Source organism: Labrus mixtus, chromosome 15 (assembly GCF_963584025.1).
Source record: "Labrus mixtus chromosome 15, fLabMix1.1, whole genome shotgun sequence".
NCBI lineage: Eukaryota > Metazoa > Chordata > Actinopteri > Labriformes > Labridae > Labrus > Labrus mixtus.
In genome coordinates, this window is record NC_083626.1 from 9606080 (window position 1) to 9627804 (window position 21725).

At 42.5% G+C, this 21725-nt stretch overlaps 4 protein-coding genes across 4 annotated transcripts in view; all 4 read right to left on the reverse strand.

Annotated features, from left to right (window-relative positions):
- The window catches only part of LOC132989401 (rho guanine nucleotide exchange factor 10-like protein), a 36979-nt gene extending 32156 nt beyond the window's left edge, over nt 1-4823 (reverse strand). Inside the window, exon 1 of the mRNA XM_061057012.1 lies at nt 4664-4823. The gene's annotated coding sequence lies outside the window, so the exon portion shown is untranslated. The remainder of the gene's footprint in view (nt 1-4663) is intronic.
- Nucleotides 4824-8400: 3577 nt separating this feature from the next.
- On the reverse strand, nt 8401-13222 carry nppa (natriuretic peptide A). Its single transcript, XM_061057273.1, has 3 exons — nt 13073-13222; nt 10566-10878; nt 8401-8603 (listed from the first exon to the last, which is right to left on the reverse strand). Exons 1-3 carry the CDS (start codon nt 13184-13186, stop codon nt 8599-8601), a joined length of 432 nt encoding a protein of 143 aa, XP_060913256.1. The 5' UTR covers nt 13187-13222; the 3' UTR covers nt 8401-8598.
- A 2546-nt stretch (nt 13223-15768) lies between these two features.
- Nucleotides 15769-17211, reverse strand: nppb (natriuretic peptide B). The gene is made up of 3 exons (XM_061057388.1): nt 17002-17211; nt 16143-16425; nt 15769-15994 (listed from the first exon to the last, which is right to left on the reverse strand). Exons 1-3 carry the CDS (start codon nt 17107-17109, stop codon nt 15984-15986), a joined length of 402 nt encoding a protein of 133 aa, XP_060913371.1. The 5' UTR covers nt 17110-17211; the 3' UTR covers nt 15769-15983.
- Nucleotides 17212-19531: 2320 nt separating this feature from the next.
- Nucleotides 19532-21175, reverse strand: nppal (natriuretic peptide A-like). The gene is made up of 3 exons (XM_061057318.1): nt 20985-21175; nt 20579-20895; nt 19532-19773 (listed from the first exon to the last, which is right to left on the reverse strand). The coding sequence occupies exons 1-2, from the start codon at nt 21066-21068 to the stop codon at nt 20581-20583; spliced, it is 399 nt and encodes a 132-aa protein (XP_060913301.1). The 5' UTR covers nt 21069-21175; the 3' UTR covers nt 19532-19773; nt 20579-20580.
- Between the last annotated feature and the right edge of the window lie 550 nt (nt 21176-21725).

The window sequence follows — 21725 nt, forward strand, 5'->3', positions numbered from 1 at the left end:
TAGACTCATCACACAGAGAGACGACGAACATCAAAACTCACCGAGGTTTTCAGGGTTCATGAAAACTACAGAAATAAAAAAACTTCAAAATCATTTGAGTTACAGAATCTGTGAACGGTTTACGACTTGTGATTGGGTCTGCCTCCTCCATCCAGCATGCAGCACGTCTTGTTGACGGGGGGAATAATGCACTTAATAATCGGTCCCCTCATGTTGAGAGCATGAGAGCAAAGTCCTCTCTGCAGCTGCCGTGGGTTCGAATCCGACCTCGGCCCTTTGCTGCAGGTCTTCCCCCTGCTCTCTAAACCCACCGTATCCTGAAGTTGCTTGATATCTTTGTCTGAACTTTTTACGATACAGAGCCAACAAAAACTAAAACTAACAAGAAGAATAAGAAAAACCAAACTGACACTAACAAACGGATACAAACTGAAATTGAAACAAAAGTCAGAATGAAATCAAAGTAAAAACTCTTCTGCCCTCGACATCCTAAACAGACACGACCGGAAATCAAACTTTGCTGTTGAGACTGTGTCAGACACAGAAGAGACGCACGTTGATCTGTGTGTGAGTCAGTGCTGTCGTTCAGGACTTCTGACAGTAAACAGCACGTTCCAGTCACTGCACGCTACACTGACTAACAAACCAACAATGCACCGGCTTTGTACTTCAAACACAGGGAGGGAGGGAGCCGAGATCCTGAAGCAAACGTCACAGCACACATGATCTGATGAGTTTCAGATCAAACTGAAGGCCAGAGGAAACCAACACAGATTCCCCCCCCCCCACCCCCTTGAAGCTCAGCCAGGTCACCATGTGGTGGACACTGAAGCTTCAGTGTTTATCCAGCTCTGCATGGGTCTGTAAACCTTTCTGTGTTCTAACCTCTCTCCATTTTTCAAAAGCATCTCCAATATTGATCCTAGTTTGAGCACGTTTCTGCTCGTGGAGCTTATTAGAAACATGCAGAGGCTTTTTAGGTCGGGTACAATCACTTCTATCTGAACCACTTCTCTTGCCCGCTTCCATCGCTGCAACACCTGTTGGTTTGACCTGATAACTGCTCTCATATCTGACAAACCGAGGGGCGTCCAAAACGGCCGTGTGGGGGGGGTCGCCTTAAAAGCGCCTACCTTCTCTGGTCCAAATAAATCCAGAGCATTCAGGAGCAGAATCTAAAGTTAGAAGGAGGACATACTGGCTGCTGCATTGTTGTCAGAGAAGCCAGCACTTCAACATAACATGTTTCCTTAATGTCTGATCATTTCACTCACTACACATCTCACTGATTGGACCTTTAAAGCTACAGCGTGTCGATTTTTTTATTGTCCAGAAGGATAGCAAACAAGCAGGCAGATGTTTGATTGGTGGGAAACAAAGTCACATGTTGGCATTTTAAGCACCCCTTTTGCCATAAAGCACAAGAAGAAGAAAATAACGTTATTACAAAGAGTATAACCTGACAGTGAACTCAGGAAATAAGAAAGCACATTTAAACACCATCAGGCCTACCTATGATTAAAAGTAACTGGTATGAGAGGTTCCAGGAGGATTTAAGGATTTCTGAACTTCCCTCCCACATTCACCTCTAGTGATTCACAGGTACACTGAAGGAGAGTGGTGTTTATCCATGTTGACAAGCGGCTGTGTTTGCTGCATTCAGCCCGAAGCAACGCGTTACATTCCTGTACAGCAAATCCAGACGTGTCTTTTCCCCAAACTGTTAAACTCAACCGCAAGACGAGCCGCTTAAACTTGACAACAGCGCCTGTGATGATTCACAGGAAAAAAGGAGAAGTAGACGTACAAATGTGTCTTGTGCGAGGTCAGGACCCGTTCTCACCACCACACACATGAACCCTGCAGCTTTCAGGAGGCTCATGTTATTTATCAGTGTGAGGATGTAAATATTCAGATGAAGGAGGAGAAGAAGAACAACCTCTTGTGCAGAGTTTGAATTAAAAAACCAAAGCAGATGAATAATTCAGGAGTCTGTATATCGTTCTGAAGAAGACACCGTGGGCTGCAGCCGAGAGGACAGCGGCAGAGCGAGCCGAGCCGAGCTGTGGGAAACAGCCGCTGGATTGTCTTCAGAAAGTGATCTAGTGACTCCCACAGTCATGACAGCATTCAGTTAAAAGTCCGGAGACAAACGTGGAAACAACATGAATGCACATTCTTGCATAATGTTTTCACCGAGCGCCGATGAATACTAAGTGTTTTCTGCCCTCGTTGGGATCAAGCCGAGTGAAGAAAAACATCAGGCGGTCACTTATTGAGCCGGTTTGACACGTTTGAAGAAGTGAGCAGATTTATTCCAGAGAGTCTATGGTCGTGCAGCGATCACAGGGAATAAAGGTCACCACCCCCTCCCACTGGCTCCAGGTGAATTCTCCTGATTATATCCTGCTGTGTTCTCACGTCAGCTCACTCTGACTTTCTGCAGAAGAAATACGAGGAGGCTGGAGAGAGAAACATTCAGCTGTTTGTGTTCACACATGACGCTCAGAACGAGAACTCCAGGAGTTTTGTTCAAGTGTGAAAGCCTTAAAAATGCTCATTTATTCATCCAGTTTTAGCTTTATGATGATAGTTAATACTTATAGAGAAAACAATCCTAAGGGGCCCCTTACTCTGTTGGAGCCCTGGGGAGTCAGTCCCACTCCCCCCCACTGCTACGCCCCTGGAGGTAGAACCAACAAGCAGGGTCAAGGCCAAAGATCCAGATTAGGTCTTTGTCTTGATGATTTTTGAATGACTGTGCAGTCAGTCAGATCATGCCTTGCCCCTATTTAGATTTTTGGAAGCCAAGAACAAACATATTTGGATCAGAATGTGGGTCCATACTGACATACATCCATACTTTACTAAATGAGCATCATGCTGTAATAAATTAGACCCTGAGGTCATGAGGTCATGAGGACATGACCTTCAGGATTCCAACCCAAGTCCCTACAGACTGAGCTACCGCCGCCCCCAAGGCACACAAAGCAGGATTAAGATACTTCCTCTTTAGCCTCACTTTTAAACCAAACAGCTACGTCTACATTACAGCCAATGGATCGTTCCTGCCAGGAAGTTTCTATTTTGGTCTCTCTATGAGCTTCCCTGTCGTTGTGCATATATGAAGAACCAAATGTATATCTCATAATTTGATGGGTAAATAACAAGAGGCTGTAAAAACATTTTGCTTAAAGGTCACATATCCTCCTCCTCCTCTTCAGTGTAAATAAGTCTCAGAGCTCCTCAAAACATGTATGTGAAGTTTCTTGTTCTAAATCCACTCTGATCCTGTATTTGATCATGTCTATAAACCCCTCTATTTCAGCCCTGCTCAGAACAGGCTGTTTCTGTGTCTGTAGCTTTAAATATGTAAATGTGCTGTGTCTGACCACACCCCCTCTCTGGAAGGGCTCAGGTGTAGTCGGTGCTTTCTCGCTCCATGTCCTACTGTTTACGGTGAGAAGGCAGAACAAACACCTAGCTGTAGGAGTGTCACCCACCTGGGGGAGGGGCTACTGCCCTTTGTGATGTCATGAAGGGAAAATCTCCAAACAGCCTGTTTGAGCACACATTTTCTGAAAAGTGGAGCAGGGGAAAGACAGAGAGGATGGACTTTTCTCATCATTGGGGGGTTTGTAGACAGACTAGAGACACATATTAGAGTTAGAGGAACATGGTGAAGTGTGTTTTACAGAATATGTGACCTTTAAATGTAGAAAACGTTGATGCTTTTCTCCTGCACCAAACTAAACATCACAATTCACAACTTAACCGTAGCATCCTCTATGTCCTGCAGGAGTAAAACTATGAGTTCATGGTTGAAATCGTCTCTATGCTGCAAACTAACCAATAATAAAACTGTCTTAAAAACTCATAAGTAACCGAGTGGACCTTGCCCTGTGCAGATTTGTTCTTCCTAGAGCAGAACTGCCTGGTGCTGCAGCAACAGCACAGTCAGCTATAGATGTAAAGATGGTGCAGACACACCTCAGCATAAACCCCGCAGTCTGTGCTGCTCCTTTAAAAGGTCACATGCATTCATAAACCTGATTGTCCCTGTCAGCAGGTCATGCACCGCACACCGACTGTCATGTTGCTGTCACCACCACAGTCCCTCTAATTCTGCTCATGTCATTTTTGACCAATCAGTGTGCATTCATCATCTTATTTTGTACTTATGTGTTCGCGAATCTATGTTTGTTTTTTCTTGAATTTAAATCGTGTATCATTTAGAGTACAGTGTGGTTGTGTAGTCTGGCCATGTGGGAAATGTATGTTGACAGTTATTATGTCATTATAAACTCTTTAAAGCAGTTTCTTTCATCTTAAAATCTAATGCCAGTAAAGCAGATTTAACTTTTTAAGAATGAATCCTCCTGGACAACAATGCATGCTACAGACTTATAATCCAAACACTGAACAATGCACTTTCAGCTGAACTCACATTTATGTTTTTCACGGTTTTGAGTTTGTTCAGTCCTCATTTAGTTCAGTGTTTCTCTCACCTGCAGACTCGAGGTCATGTTTAAGATCAACATAGATTTTAAACTGTATTTTAGTATCCACAGTCGCGCAGTCTGTGACACTCCCAAGAATCAACCAAAGAAAGGAGTTGTATTCAGCTAAAGCAACCCCCTTACATGATCTCCTCATTGCTCACCTTCACGTCCTGCTAACACCGCAGTCCTCCGGCTGTCCCGCAGCTTCCCCGCAGCTTCCCCGCACTCTTTACTCCAAAAACATGGCTTTGGTCAAACACAGGATTCCCCAAGAACAAGCTTCTTCTTTCCTGGGTTTTCCTGTTGTGTTTCCCTCCCTCCTCCTTCTCCTCCTCCTCTTCCTCTCTCTGTCCCGCTCTCTCTCTCTCTCGCTCTCTCTCTCTCTCTCTCTCTCTCTCTCTCTCTCTCTCTGTCCCGCTGGAACAGCAGATTTACTACAAGCAGCAGAAGAGGAACAGCCGGTTTGTAGTTTGGGGCGTAGACTTCACTCTCAGCATACTATCGACAGATTTATTCTGATGTGTTCAGGCTCAGCTGACCTGCGTTTTATGAAGCATATGATGCCACAAATGTAAAGATTTAAATTATATCCTATCCCTTATATGTTGAAGAAGAAGTATAAGATTATACCTTACATTCGGCGAACACAGAAGCAGCCAGCCTTTGGTTTGTTGAGATTTAACAAGAATAAGAAAAGTGTAGTCTACATTTAGCTGATATGATTTGCTCTCTGGTGAGTGTGATGTCTGCCGAATTGTGTATTTCAAGTTAAAGTTTTGATTCATAGTTCCATTATAATTTAATTTTTTGATTATACCTAATTTAAAACGATTTTCCGTTTTTTCAGACGGGGATTTGCGCAGTGAGGTTGCACTACCATTGAATGAACGCCAGATGGCGCCGTTGTGTCTTTTTTCATCCTGGGGCTGCTAATAATGACTGATTTATTATTATTTTATTTCATTTAAATCAGTAAGTCTTCATTTAAACGTATCAAAACTATGACGACTTCTTATTATATTTGTTTTTAACCACAACAATGTTTTGAATTTGGACTGCAGTACCCATTTTAAACACTAGGCGTCAGAGCTACAGATTGCTCCTCTAAGAAAATGTTATACTTTTTTTTAAGTTTGAGTGAAGTTAATTTAATGTTTTCATATTTTTTTATAACAAAATGTGATAAGATCAAAACTTAAACTTAAGTTACTTGATTTAATCAATAAATGTTTTATTTTATTTTTTATGTTGGGGGTATTTAATTCATAGTTCACCTTTATTCATCATATTTTAAGTGTATGTAATAACAGTCAGTTTTCTTTTGATTATACAGCCGAGTCATCCAATCAAAAATTATATTAATGATGCAACAATAGAATTAAGACTGATTTTAAAAATAAAAATTTGAAGTGAACCACAAGAGGGCGCTCGTTGATAAATAAAAGAATGTGCAGCTGTCTTGCAAAGAACTATTTGATGAAGATGAGATTATCGTTCAGACTATTTCAGAAAGAGAAAACCTGAATGTTTCTTGAGAAGAAAAAACAAATGAATGTATGCTGCCAGGTGTCCACAATGGAGAGATAACCTGCACCTGTCCTTTATCACGTGCATCAAACCATCATCAGCACCTTTCCTGAACTCCGCTGTGACCTGCATGTTTCCAGAAGCTTCATAAATCCCGGAGTGAATTCTGGACTCAGGTCAGTCAGTGTGCAGCTGCTGTTTGTGCTGTATTAATAAAGTTTAATTGATCGCTATAATGAGAGCGGACAAAGGAGTGTGACAGTGACGTCACCAGACAGCGAGCCTGTCACATGAAGTTAGACAGGAGTATTTAACGGCTGAATCACCGCCGTGAATTACTCCCTCTCCATGTAATCACTTTTATTTGACATCTGACAGCTTGGAATAAGTTTCCTCCTCTTGATCCGTGTTTCTCTGTTAGCCTGATCAGGTTTGACCAGGGGCTGGAGCGTATCCCAGCATGCTTTGAGTGAGAGAGAGGCTTAATGTTGTTAGTGCAGTAACAGCATTTTATATACACAAAGTGTGTCATATGAAAGAAGCAACAGATGAACAGAAATAAAGCATCAAGTTCACATTAGTCAAGAACTACAGAGCCCAGGACGTGACGAGGACGTGCTTTCTGTTTCGCACACCTGTTGAATTCTTTACTAAAATGCATGATTTAGTAATTTGTATGTATTTTTGCACGTGCATTTCATAATTTGCACGCACATTTAAGTAACTTGCATGCATGTTTTATTCAAAGAAGTTAAACTTAAAGGGGACATATTATGAAAAATCCACTTCTACAGTGTTTTTGAAGATTTATGTGGGTAACCTGAGTGTCTACCGACCCACAAAATGTGAAATAAATCCATTGTGTTTGTGGTCTGCATAAGTCTTACAACACAGAGAAAAATGCTCTGTTTCAAATGTGCTCTCCTTGTGATGTCACAGTGGGATTCTGGTAAAAACAAATCCCCTCCCCTCCCCTGGTATCTCCACCCATGGACTCCACCCCCAGCCTAGAACAAAACTTTTGAGCAGGTTGGCCATTTTTATTCTCTCTACAGAAGAGTGATGTCTACGGGGAAAACTCAGGGGGGCAGGCTCATTGCATTTAAAGAGACACACACACCAAATGTGAATGTCCTGAGCCCTTACAGACTTAATTGAAAGTTTGCATGAATTAAAAAAAACAAACATACTGAACAGGTGGAACAGATGATTGTCCTCTTTCCAACCTTTAGAATCAGCACAACCAAACAAATTAGCTTGCAGGATTTTTGACTTTATGATTGTTAAACAATAACACGGTCATACTACAGGAAGACTCTATGTTTGTCTTCCACTGATTTGTATGAACATAAAAAAAAGAGTCTTATCTCATCCCGCTGTTCCTTTGACAACAGAAAGAGCGTTATAATTGTCCACTCAACGTGTCACATCAGATAAAGTGATGCTTTAGCTGATGTCACGCTGACTCGGCGGCATGAAATCAGGTGTCAACAGCAGCAGCAGCACAGGCTGGACACACACTGCTGCTGTCGCTGCGGGTTTGCAGATATGAATAAAACAACTGTTTAGTGTTGAAGTCAAGACCACACTAACCGAGACCAGAGTGCTCCGAGACTGAGACAAGACCAAGACATTTAAGCCTCGTTTCCACCAAGCGGTCGGTTCAGTTTACTGACATTTATTGTCGTTTCCACCATCAAAAATTGGGAATGGTACCAAGATAAGGGATCTGTACCGTCCTACTTTTTTGGTATCCTTCTGTTGGGGAGTCAAGGGTACTGCGCCAACCCTAAAGGATCCCTTTTGTTTACTGTGTCCCTGTTCTTCTTCTTCTTTGTTGAACTTAATTAATGCAGGCTACAATGTGTTGGGCTGCTATGATGTCACACTATTACATAGCCGACGCGGCTATCTCCATCTGGCTTACACGCCGCTTAACAAAGAAGGGGAAGGTTGGATGTAGAAACACAAGATCAGGGTTTACTGTACCGAACTGTACCAAACTGTTCTGAACCAAACTGGACTGCTTGGTGGAAACGGGGCATTAGAGATCGAGACCGAGTCAAGACTAAGACCATAAATATCAAAAATCCTCATCATATGTACAGGGGGGCGTGTCACTCACTTAGACTGTAACACCGGGAAGGTTGCAGCCATAACCCCAGGGGTTAAAAATCAAATTATGAATGAATTGAAGTTATTTGTTCTTTTAGAAAGAGTCTGAGACAAGACCAAGTAAAACTGCTTTTGATTCCGAGACGAGAACTTCAAAAATTGATCTCGAGACCGGTCTTGGATTTCGAGTACTACAACACTACTGTTAGAAATCTTCCACTGTGATGGTTAAAGAAACGGACAGATCCATGATATGAAAAAAATAGTTTTATTTGTCTTTGTTAGTATCCCCACATGCAGAGACGTGACTCACACTTCCTCTTTTGGAGGATTCATTTTACTCAGTGAATAAATCAGAAATCATCTTGGTCACTTTAAACACACATTGAAGTGTCACTGACGCAGAGGTCCTCCTCGTTGTGTCGTGTCTTCGATTAAACCGGAAACTCTCCGATTACCCTGAAGGGAAAAATGACACAAACACAGAAATGTAAAAATCACTGGATTTTATTTATCAGTTAGATTTAAATCAGCACCAAGAGACTGAAGTTACATCCAACTTAAAGAAACAACCAAAACATGCAGGTCAAGAAAAATCATGCACCATGTGTAAAACATCTTTATTGTTTATATCAAATATAAGAAAGATTTAGGGGTAAAAATCACTTAAAGCTGCTGTGAGAGTATTTCTGTTCAGGCTGACTTTGGTATAAACAACAGTCGAGCCCAAAGCATCCCAGAGCAACGATTACCGCCTTATTTTTAGTTCTGAAATGAATGCACACTTTTTGTTTTATCAAGATTAATTGCATTTTGCCCCTTTGCAGACGGGAACGAGCGTCACCGACAAAATCAGCTTGGTTCCTACTGGTTCCTACTGGAGCGTCTCCCTGCTTGTGGGGGGGGGAAACAAGCAGCTGTCACTCAAAGCAGAGCACACACCACAGAGGTCAAACTAACTTCTTTTTTTTGAGGCCAAGTGGTTCAAGATTCTGAAAGTACATTTCACATTTCTTGCACCAAAAGCTTTCAGAATGAGATTTCAGTTCACTGTTTATGTATAAAAAGGTATTTTGATATTAACCAAAAAAAGCCGCCATGTTGTTTCCTGTTTGAACGCTGTGGAGAAAAAGCATTTCCTGTCAATAACGGGAGAATCCATTATATCCAATCAAATGGCGGATCGCGCAGCTCACTTCAAAGTCATTTAAAGGGCCCATATTATGCTTTTTCTGGTTTTATATGCTCTTTAGTGTGTTTTCCGAGTGTCCTGTGCATGTTTAGGCACAAAATGTGCAAAAATTCAAAGTCTGCGGAAACGCGGCTTCTCCTACGTTCTCTTGTTAGCTGCAGCATTAGCCGCATGTAACGCTCAGTTCTAGCCCCCCTCAAATTTTTTTTTCCAGTGTGACGTCTTGTCAGTGTGAGATCACTGATCTAAGCCCATTGGCTCGTTGTGGTAAGCCCTGCAGCTCATGTTGCACGCCCATTAACTTCTGTAGCACGCCCACAATATGCCGTAGCCTGCGGGAGCACAGTAGTGCTAAGGTGCTAATGTTTTTGCTCCCCGGCCCTCAGAGCCAGAGTGGCTGAGCGACTGACCAATTACGGTAGAGCCGACAGGCCGAACAATCAAATCAGACTTGGCACACGTGGGGACTCTGAACGTGGGCACAACGTGAGCCAGAGACTTCAGAGCGGCAGTACATGAAAACAGACACTTTTTTCAAACTTTAGCTATTGTGAACGTACTTTAGTAGGTACATAGATTAAATATACGAACCCCAAAAAGGGCAGAATATGGGATAGATAGATATTGTTCGCTGAAGTTCAACTTTTGTCCCACTCCTTTCTCACATCTCTTGCCTGCGCCTCCCATAATCCTTTGCCCTACTCGAGTGTCGCGTCCAATACAAAGTTAATTCAAATAATTTCAAACATGCGATTACAACATTTAATCGTTTGACAGAATTATTTTGGGGCTTTTTTGTAGAGACAGGACAGTCTGAAATCAGGGACAGAGAGGGGGGGGGGGGTGGCATGCAGGGAGGGAGTCACAGGTCGGATTTCAACCTGGGCCACCCGCTTTGAGGACTACAGCCTCTGTACATGGGGCATGCACCCTCACCACTCAACCACCGGCGCCCCAATTTAGAATATTTAAAATACTTTTTTTTTGCTCTTCACTGAGTTTGGTAAGTTCAAAGCAGCTAACCTGACGTTTTTATTATTTTTACTTAACTGTTGGTCTGATTTGTATATTATTTTATCAAAGTGTGGGATCAAATTAATATTTCAGTCTCATGTCCGTGAGTTAAACTGAAGTGTGGTTGTGGTTAGCGTAGCTTAGCATAAAGCCTGAAAGAAGGAGGGAACAGTTAGCCTGGTTTCATCCAAGGTTCAAAATATTTAGTATCTCACCTCTTCCGTTGTTGCATCCCAGTCCGCTGGCGTTCCCTATCCGGTCCATTCTGGCTCCGAAGCACCCGGAGGTTCGCTTCCTGGCGGTGAGCAGGTCCTGCAGGAGGCTCCTCACGCTCGCCGCCGTCCTGCTGCGGCCCTCAGCTGCCGACTGAGACCTCTCTGGTATCGAAGCTTCCTGCTCCACCTCGTGCTCCGGGCTCCACCCTCGACCGGTCTGGCTCTGTTCGGGCTCCTGATTATAATCGGCTTCAGAGTCTTCTTCCTCCGGGGCGGCTTCAGCCAGAGTCTCCTCAAAACGCTGCAGTAAAGTCTGACAGAGAGGAGGAGATGGTTAACACTCTGAAGTCTCTAAAGTGGTTTCATTCTGTCTTTATGTGTTGCATGCTTCCTGCAGGCTTTTATTGAATCTGTTTCTGGAGACGCTCCAGAACTCAGCGGCTCTGGGCTAAAAGGTCTTTAACATGCCGTTTAATAAACATCATGGTGCTTCTGCAAAAGGCTTCACTGTGCACACTGGAGGGATCCAATCTAGCCTTGGACCACAATCAAGAATCATTGAAACGTTTTCTCAGTAAACACTCCAGCGGTTTAAACAGCGCTCAACTGAGAATAAACACACCTGCGGCTGTGTATCTCAACATGCACACAATACTTCAGGTTCCTATAAATGTAGAGGATCAAAATGCTCTGATTCAAGTCGTCTGTCGTGCTCTTTAAGTTTAACTTTTCATTAAATCAAAGTGGAAGTTTGATGTCCGGTGATGAAGCCGTGAAGACTGAATGGAGGTGATTGAAAGAGTTATTCTTTGACTGGAGCAGATCGAGGTAGTTTAGTTTGTAACACTCCCTCTCTCGTGCTTGCTTGTAACCACTGACTCTATGTATTAATATGGACAAGGCGTCTCTGTTTCCCTCCGCTGTTCATAAGTGAAGCCAGAACACCCTGCAACGGACGCTGACACTGGTGAGCTAATTTTGAGCTGCAGCACTGATGCAACGCTCCTCCTGCTAACCGAATTGAACTTAAGGGTCAAAGATCCCTCAGGTGGGTTCAGTCCACAGCGGAACAGATTCTTCCTGGGCTATGGCATAAAATAGATTTTAAACGAAAAAATCATATTTGGGGTCTAGGAGGATCTAGTCTTCTGACTACTCAAAGCTCTTTTACACTGCAGGTCACACCTTCACATTCACACACTGATGGTAGAGGCTGCTGAGTAAACAGTCCATCAGAAGAAACTAATCCATTCATACACTGACAACAAAGCAGCAGGAGCACCTTGGGGTTCAGTGTCTTGCCCAAGGACACAGGCTGCAGGAGCTGGGGATCGTTTCCTCTTGAGAGACGGCAACTCTACCACTGAGCCACAGCCGCCCCCAAAAAAAAGGGAAATCTAGGTTTTCTCCTCAACTCCGCCGAGTTGGTTAAGAGCAGAGGTTAAAGGTCATGACCTCAGCGTTCTTATAGCTGCAGCCCTGCTTCACTGGACCAAACCCAAACTCTCTGCATGACGACAATTACTCCCTGTATGTGATCATGAGTGAACCTGAAACCTCGAAAGTGCTATCTTAACCCTCCTGTAGTCCTAGTGCATTTTTTGACGTTTAAAGACAAAGTTTTTTTGTGGATAATTTTGGCTGTGTTGATGCATATGACATAGATTTTGCCGCAGGTGTGTATTTTGGGGTGAATTTTAAAATGTCATGAAAATGTATTTCTCAACTCTTTAATACACTATGTTAAAAAAAAAAATCACACCTTTAGTCCTTCGTCATTTTTTTGTGCCATTGACTCCCATTGAAATGACATTTTTTGAATACATTGCTATTGTGGTATGAATTTAATTTTTTAAACATTTTTTCATGGATTCATGAAAGTGAGGGACTGGAATTTTAGTTTTTACTGTTTTACCGACATAGTATCCAAAACAAAAGCCTGCTAGTATGTCTTTGTTTACACAGGTGACGCAGGGAAACAGGGCCAAAGGTGTTAATGTTGTAATGTTATTATAAACATTACACAAAATGTAAGGAAATTTGTGTTTGGTAGATTATTTCTTTGTTGTAACAATGCTTCTTGGCAATCAATCATATACCGTTGAAAAGCCTGTTTATTTCCCTTTTAAATGGTGCCACATTTGTAAGGAACATGCATTTGTGGGATGAGCAGCAGAGCTGAGTAAGTGGGTTACGCGCATGAAAAATGTGCCAAATCTTCTCTGTCAAAAAGAGTATTCTGCTGTTGATTCTTGTTTGGTGTCTTTTAGTGGATTGGACGATTGAAACACTGAATATTTGCTATGTATGGTGAGGACTGAAGTTAATAATAGTAACCATTAAAAACAATTGGAATTATACATTAATAGATAATTTTTCTATGGCAGTCTTTATTGGAGCTTCTTTTTTTTTTGCGTCGTAGGGCAAAAGGTGTAAAACAAATCCTAGGGTTGTAGGAGGGTTAAGAAAAGTGGTGTTGATCCTGAAGGGTCAGGCTTGTTTCTTACCTTGAGCTGGGCGAGGTCGCTGGTCGCAGACGGTCGTCCCAGTACGTGTCCGCTCACCAATGTGCGCTGACAGAGCAGGACCAGCAGGCCCCACAGGACTGCAGCACTCATCATATCCTTCTGCTGCAAACACTGATGCCACAGCAGCGCACTGCATGATTTTATACACATGCTAACACACACACACACACACACTCACACACACACACACTCACACACACACACACACACACACACACACACACACACACACACACACACACACACACACACACACACACAAACAGACAGTCAGTGTCAGTAGCTCATCTTTTTGTAAATCGCCTCAAGAGCATTCTGACACCTCTGCAGGATAAGGCAGCTGGTCAGATGTCTGTTTAAGTGGTGCTTGGTGGTGCTGATGTGTGTTTGTGTGTGTGTGTGCGTGTGTGTGTGTGTGTGTGTGTGTGTGTGTGTGTATCATCATGGTAACCAGTCAGCATGACCTCAGGAGCCATGTTGGCGCGGTGAGCTCAGGCGAGGTGTGCATTAGTGTATTGACAGGAATGCTGCATTCAAATACTTCACACTGTCTGCACTCCTGAAAACACCATAGTAGGTTAAAACTGTGGCTGCTGCCGGGCGACAGGGAGGATCAGATGAGGAGAGGACGGGAAACAATTCATTGATATGAAACACATTTTTTCAGAGTATGCATGAATTATTTGGATTCTTGAACTGTTCCAGTCAGTATGATGAGGGTTAGGAAGGTTTTAAATGTTGTAAAAGTTGCATGTGGGCCTCACATCGTTTTGTTTACATCACAATTTTTTTCACGTTCAAGGACCAGTAATGAGAAACATCCGCTTCTGTTTCTTAATGATCTGGGTATGTTTTACATCACCTCTTACCAAATATCAACCATTAAAGGAGCAGTATGACCAGTATGTAACTCTGACCTCTAGTGGTTAAAATGGGTACTGCAGTCTAAATTCTAAACATTGTAGAGAGCTGTCTCCCCCGCCCCCTCCTCTCTAGAGTCCATGCTCACGCAGGTCACCATGTGGTGGACACTGAAGCTTCAGTGTTTATCCAGCTCTGCATGGGTCTGTAAACCTTTCTGTGTTCTAACCTCTCTCCATTTTTCAAAAGCATCTCCAATATTGATCCTAGTTTGAGCACGTTTCTGCTCGTGGAGCTTATTAGAAACATGCAGAGGCTTTTTAGGTCGGGTACAATCACTTCTATCTGAACCACTTCTCTTGCCCGCTTCCATCGCTGCAACACCTGTTGGTTTGACCTGATAACTGCTCTCATATCTGGCAAACCGAGGGGCGTCCAAACGGCCGTGTGGGGGGGTCGCCTTAAAACTGCCTACCTTCTCTGGTCCAAACAAATCCAGATCATTCAGGAGCAGAATCTAAAGTTAGAAGGAGGACATACTGGCTGCTGCATTGTTGTCAGAGAAGCCAGCACTTCAACATAACATGTTTCCTTAATGTCTGATCATATAGTAGCTCACTTTATCATTTCACTCGCTACACATCTCACTGATTGGACCTTTAAGGAGTTAAATGTCTTAAAATACTGAACCCATAAATCACTAATCCCTGCCTGATTAGTTCTTTCTAAATGTTGCACACATATAGAAACAATTTTAGTGCTCTTAAATGTACAGGTGGTACATTTTTATATATTCACAGCACTGGAGTCACATCCTCTAACAGCTCGGTTTCTCATCTCTAAGTGAAGCAATGTCCAAAGCCGCTGGGGCTATTACCCAGGATGCAACAGTGGAGACCATCCTGCATGTTATTCAAATGAGTGAAAAGATTTGTACAAATATCCAGTCCTGCAGAATCGTCTTTCATCACATGTGTAGACGAGACTGAGACGATGTGTGTGCTCTCCATGGTGCTGAAATCTCTGGATTTATCTGATTCAAGATCTCAGAAGAAATGTTCAAGGATCTGTCACCCAAATGATCACAGTTTAATAAATGTCATGAAGGTGTGCAACAGTCAACTTTAAGAGCTCCTTCAAGAGGACTTTACAACCTTTTGCTACAAGCATCTTTTTCTACAATCTGTGCGGTCAGATGAAGTATCCTGGACCCATTAGAAAACTAACAGATAAGATATAGCAGACAAGCAGTCACCAAGAAGGCAAAGACTGCAAACATACGGTTTAAAAATACCTTTAATTATCCTCTCCTTGTGCAATTTCTCACATTTATGTAAATCTATGCTAATATGCATGTGTCAAAGACTTCTATGATTGTCATGTGCCAGTATATCATATGTGAGAAGTTGCCAGTCACACTTAAATCCTTCATATTTTTGTTGTTTTCTTGTGGTTGCTGACCATTTCATTGTGCATGTAGGTGGTTAGGGGCAGTGGTTAGCGCTGTCCCCTCACAGCGAGCAGGCTCCCCTGTCCTTCAGGAGTCTCTCTGTGTGGAGTTTGCATGTTCTCCTCGTGCATGTGTGGGTTCTCTCCGGGTACTCTGGCTTCCTCCCACAGTCCAAAGACATGCTCGTTAGGTTAACTGCTGACTCTAAATTACCCGTAGGTGTGAATGTGAGTGTGGCTGGTTGTCTGTCTCTATATATTAGCCCTGTGATTGGCTGGTGATCAGTCCAGGGTGTAACCCCGCCTCTCGCCCAATGACAGCTGGGTGATCAGCTCCAGCCCCCCCCCCGACCCCGAACAGGAAGGATAATGGATCTTTTTCAGTGGTTTGCAGTTGTAAACATTTATTAAAACATTCAACATCACATAAACAACAGTCTCACATCCATTTTAAATAAATATACGTGTAAGCCAGAAAACAGAAAGTTCAATAAATATTAGTAAATAAATAGCATTCAAATAGAAATGTCCTTTGGTAGAGACGTTGCAGTTCCATTATTAAGATGGTAAGACTTCATCTTTACTTTGGAGCTGCAAGAGAACAAGAGAGAAAGAACTCGGTTATTAGGAACATCCATTTTTTTAATCTTTAGCTGAGTCTTGTTTTCTTCTTGATTATAAGACGATTTTGCATGAGCTCACACGTCTTAAAGAAGTGACTTCATTGACTTGTACTTACTGTATTTGCCGACCGTGTTGCAGCCCAGCGAGCTCATGGATCCTATCCGGTCCATCCGTCGGCCGAAGCAGCCGGAGGACCTCCTGGACGAGTCGTTGCGGACGCTCTTCAGGTTCTTGGCAGACAGAAACTCTCGGATCATCTCCTCGTCCAGGCCGGTCTGAGGCTGCTGAACATCTGCTGCCTCGTCCTCGTCCACGTCCACACCGTCCCTCTCTGCAGGGACTCTCTGGTCCACTTCAGTCTGCTCGGACACGGACTCCTCCAGTCTGTGAAGGAGAACCTGCAGGACAGAAGATATGCTTAGTCCAGTTTATCACACATTTAATCATCGCAGTGAGGCATATGTTTGAGATTTCTCTACGTCTCCTGTCTTCTACTGAACAGTTACAACCACGCAGAATGTTTTTGGTGTTGTGATATATAGAAGTATTTAAATTATATCTGTTCCTTTAAGTGTTTCAGTGAGTGCCTTTGCAAAAAAAGGCTTTCAAAAATGGTTGTGCTTTTTTCTATTGCACTGCAGTGAAAGCACATTTTTAGACCCTTGGAGACTTTCTCTATCTGAAGGTAACCTCACTAAAGTCTTCTTTATTCTCTGATTACACCTTAAAATGAATCATTAAAAGCACAGATATAGCGTCAGAGACTTCCTATCAGACTGAGAAATACAGTCAAAATCACAGAGAGTCCAAAATGTCAACACAGAACGACAATAAAAACATTTCAGTCTTCTCCTCAACTCATAAAGCTCGATAAATCAACTTCAAATCTTCTGTTCTGCTGCTGCAGATCAACAAAATCTTCCTAGAGGACCCAGACTTTCCTACACCCCAGGTTTCAGCCTGTGCAGACTCACCTTTAAGATGTCCATGTCGGTGTCGGTCAGGCCGGTGCTGATTGGATACGAGGTGATCAGCTGCAGGTTTAAGATGAGCAGGAGGCCGCAGACGGAGGACAGATGCATGTTTCTCTCGGAGTTCCTCGTGTCACTGGATGGATGGATGGATGGATGGATGGATGCTCTTAGGCGTCTTTCCCTGGTTGCTGTTTGGATGTTGGATGCCACACCAGGACCTCTCCGCTCTTTTATACGTTCAGCAGGACTCGCGCAGGAATGTCAGGAATTGGACTGGCATTCCTGACACCTGGTTCTGATAAGAGGAGCTGTCGGAAACTGCTCCTTTTAAAGCGCTGTCTCTTAGATATGGGGGCATTCGTATGCCATAGCTGCTTCCATACGACACTTTGTTTCAGAAACATACTCGACCCCCACCCTCCTCCCCCCTTCCACAACACGGGACATTGTTGTCACTGAGCTACGGGAAGTAGTAAACGAGAAGACAGTGTGACCGTGTTGCTATATTTGGGTGAGGACGTGATGGTGTGAGAGTAGTCTTGTGGTTTGTGAGTCCAGACGTCGATGGCCGAAGAAAAGTTTGACAAAAGTTCTTCCTGAGGACGCAAAGAACAAAGAAAAGACTCAAGAACCAAAGGGGGTAGGGGGGCCATTTTTATTTCAGTTCATGGAGTCTGGCTTTAGAGACATCCTTTGTTCATGAGTACTTCACCTTTTTATGACTTTGTGTGATTGATGCTCGAGTTAATCATAAAACCTGCAGTCAGCTCTGATCTCACAGAAGTGTTGGGGGGCAAATGTGTAGATGCTGCCATGAGAACCACTACATCCTGCTGCATCCTGCACTGAACTTTGACATTTCTGCACCCCAAAATAAATCTTAAAATAATAATTATTATTTAAAAAATCTAATACTGATGTGAGGAAAATTTAAAAAAAGACATTTGCAGGAGAACATTTGAAGCTACAGATCGAGACCATAAAGTCATCAGGTAAATGTTTACTGAGGGAATAAATCAACTGCAGTCGGAACATTTTCTCATATTGAATCAGGATCAGAATGCTTCGAATATCATTGAAATTAAATTGCCACATGTCCAATGTGACCTTGGGCAAGACACTTAACCCCAAGTTGCTCAAATAATGAATGTGTATGAATGGATGAGTTAATACTGACGGACTTTTTACTCAGCAGCCTCTACCATCAGTGTGTGAATGTGTATGAATGGATGAGTTAATACTGATGGACTCTTTACTCAGCAGCCTCTACCATCAGTGTGTGAATGTGTATGAATGGATGAGTTACTACTGATGGACTCTTTACTCAGCAGCCTCTACCATCAGTGTGTGAATGTGTATGAATGGATGAGTTACTACTGATGGACTCTTTACTCAGCAGCCTCTACCATCAGTGTGTGAATGTGTATGAATGGATGAGTTAATACTGATGGACTCTTTACACAGCAGCCTCTACCATCAGTGTGTGAATGTAGGTGTGACCTGCAGTGTGAAAGCGCTTTGAGTTCAAGCCGATTTTTAATTTGTTTTGTACAAACAACAACATTGGACTCCTTTCTAACCAGTGGAGTCGCCCCCTGCTGTTCAATAGAAAGAACGCAGGTTTAAGGCACAGTGAGTGACTGCTGAATTTATGTATTCAATGTGTTCTTTTTAAATATGTTTGGCAGCACACTCAGTAAAGTTTATAAAATAGACAGTTGTCTTTCACAGTGTATATGGATTTGAATTTACTGAGAAATGTAACAAGTGAGCCTGATCTCCTTCTTCTTCTACAACTACAACACCTCCCTCTGCAATGTAACATTAAAGAGAAATACTTTATCTCCCTCAACAACCTCACACTCACGCTCACTGCAGGCGCAGATTAAAATGTGTTTATTTACTGCATCACTGCGTCAGAAGGAGCTTTTGAATGTGTTAATGATGAATCACAGGCTTTGAGAGAGTAGAGTGGTTTACATTATTAAGATCAGTTTTTTGTCTTGATTTTTTCTGACATCAGTGATAGTTTGACTTATAAAAGTAATTTTCCCGAAGAAATGATTGCGCGTAAAACAAGCTTTTGGAAAATCCACGCGTGCGTAAAAGTTGGACACGCATCCCAACAGACTGTAGAGAGCATTTTTCCCCTTTATATTTATATTTAAGAAGGCAGAGAGTGTTTTCACTGTCGAGCCTGATCCCGTAGTCTGAGGAGGATGTTGGCTCGAAACGTCACTTATCAATAAATCCTTCAGGTAGTTTCTTGTTGTGCGGATCTTGTTTGATTTTCGTGTTTTTGGATCCAGCACCCTCTGAGGGATGAGTGTGTCGTGTTTTTTTTTTTTTTTTCATTGAACTTGAACCTTCACAAACAAAATCTGAACAATCAGTTTCCTTTTCCTGCAAATCTGCAAACGTGTATTAACCCTTCACCTGGACTTCTTTACTCTCTTGTTCTCCACAGGTGAAGGTAAATATCCTCCTGCAGGCTTTAGGAAACAAATCACTCTGACTCAGAGATTATGCAAAATATTTTTTTTTACTGCATTACAATCTAAAACAAGGCAACACATCCAACAAAACGACAAATAAATAAATAATATCTACATCGGCAATAATTTATTCATATTTAGCAGCTCACATGTGGAAAATAATAATAAAATGAAGTCACAGTCCTGAATCTGAACCGTGTGGAGGACAAGAAGAAGATCCGCCCTTTAAAGTGTCAGACAGCTCCGAGGCTGCAGGAGATCCCTCATCCACCCGAGTCTGTGGACACAACAGAACCGTAATTTAAAAAAACTTGTTATTGCACAAGATTAAAAAGAGCTTTGTTACATGTTTATCACATCGGAAGAGGGCATGTTGAAGGTGCCCAGGTGCCCTTGAGCAATGAGAGCTGCTGCAGCGGTGCAGATACTCAGAAACCTAAGATGATGACAGAGAAGCAGCAGAGTCAGTTTCCCACCTTCTTAGTGTACTTTAATTTAAAATACTAAGAAATTAAATTGAAATGCATCACTTAAATCGTAAATGTAATCCACCTGAGGTTTAACGTCCCTGACTTTTTTTAATCCAGCCTTTTAAATCCCTAAGAGGAGTTTATTTTTCTGCTTTGGACCTGAGTGTGCTGCGTTATGTTTCACCTTTAATGAAAATATGATGTAAAAGGTGAACAAATCACTGTGTGTTTTAATTATGTATTTATTCACACATCATACTGGGTTAAAATAATGGCGAGAGAAAAACAGTATTTACTGAAAATGATGCATTTTCCTTCACGTTTTTTAGCTCCCCCTCCAAGATAATCTGCATCGTTCTGACTATTATGTTTCTTATATTTTCAGAAACATCTCCTTATACTGTAATGTCTTTCTTTATTTCATAAAAAGTCTGAAAGGTAATTATGGTGCAAATGCTGATTCAAAATTGCATAATTGTTCTGCAACTTAAAGGCAAATGTGACAAAATCTCTGCGTGCAATCACGACAAGAAAGAACATCCAGTTAAAGTTCTGTGCTGATTTAAACAACCTTTAAAAATAAATCACATGTCGGTGTTTGCAGCTTCTCACCTTCAGCATCCCAGCCCGCTGAAGGAGCCGATCCTCTCTAACCGGACCCCGAAGCAGCTCCTCAGCCCGCCCTTCTTGTACCGGCTCCAGGAGCGCTTGGAGGTCCGCATCAGGTCCTTGAAGAGACGCGCCAGGACGTTGTCTTTGGCCGCCTGCAGCGCGGAGTTGCTGGGGTCCGAGGAGTCCCAGGGGTGCTCCTCTAGGACCCCGAACAGAGACTTATCCGTGTTTGCATCCTTCACCTCAGCCTCCAGCTCCTCGTCTGAGGAGTACAACGGCGCGTTGTTGAGCTCCTCTTCTAAAAGCTGCTTCAGAGTCTGAAACAAAGAAAGTTTAATTCACTTTAAAGTCTCTCTAGATGATTAAATATGTAATAAAGAAAGCCTTAATATGAAGGTGAACTTACCTGTAAGTCAGAAACAGGTTTGGCTCTAACAAAGTTTAACAGCAGAACCAAAGAAAAGCAGCAAAAGCAGATATTTGGGTTCATTTTCTTTTGCAGGTGTTTTTTTTTTTTAAATCTATATTTATGTATTTCAGTTGGTGTTCGTCCCTGCTCGTCCCTGCTCCTGTGTTTAGCGCTGACCAGGTGCCTCCTTTATACCCGACCTGATTCCATCACGAGCTCCTGGGAAAATTAACGAGGTGTGACTAATGCTGCCACGCGTGGGAGTGTGGAGGCTAACCTGACTGTAAGACTGTGAGACTGGAGGTGTTCACAGTATTGGCTTTCTTTGGAACCATTTCTTCACAAGTTTTGACGACAGCTTCAGATCCAGTCAGCACCTTTATTTATTTTCTCCACAGGAATGTGCATAAAACAAAATGTGTAAGTAATAAAGTTAAAAACAGAGAAAGCTCTGCAGCAAACATGGAAACTTTACTCGTACATTTTCTGCAGGCTGTCGCTTCTCAAACAGTCAAGCTCATTCAGCAGGATGACTTCTCCTTCTAGTTACCAATATCCTGTTTAGTAGATTGACGTCATCATCATCAATCATTTCTTTCTGCAATAACTTACATGGTCTGCAAAAAGCTGGACACTGTTTTACCTGCAGGTTGACTGAAACGTTTAAAGCCTCCACGTTGAGTTTCAGACTGAAACACAAAGCAATGTTTTCACCTTGTGTTCGTCTCGGGATAATGG

Bases quoted from the DNA above. Each gene is read 5' to 3' on its own strand.
- nppa (XM_061057273.1), bottom strand. From the start codon at position 13,186: ATGATGAGTGCTGCAGTCCTGTGGGGCCTGCTGGTCCTGCTCTGTCAG. The intron at 10,879-13,072 runs GTAAGAAACAAG...CCTCTCTGTCAG, and splicing joins GCGACCTCGCCCAGCTCAAG to ACTTTACTGCAGCGTTTTGA.
- nppb (XM_061057388.1), bottom strand. From the start codon at position 17,109: ATGCATCTGTCCTCCGTCTGCGGCCTCCTGCTCATCTTAAACCTGCAG. The intron at 16,426-17,001 runs GTGAGTCTGCAC...TCTGTCCTGCAG, and splicing joins CCGACATGGACATCTTAAAG to GTTCTCCTTCACAGACTGGA.
- nppal (XM_061057318.1), bottom strand. From the start codon at position 21,068: ATGAACCCAAATATCTGCTTTTGCTGCTTTTCTTTGGTTCTGCTGTTA. The intron at 20,896-20,984 runs GTAAGTTCACCT...TCTTTGTTTCAG, and splicing joins AACCTGTTTCTGACTTACAG to ACTCTGAAGCAGCTTTTAGA.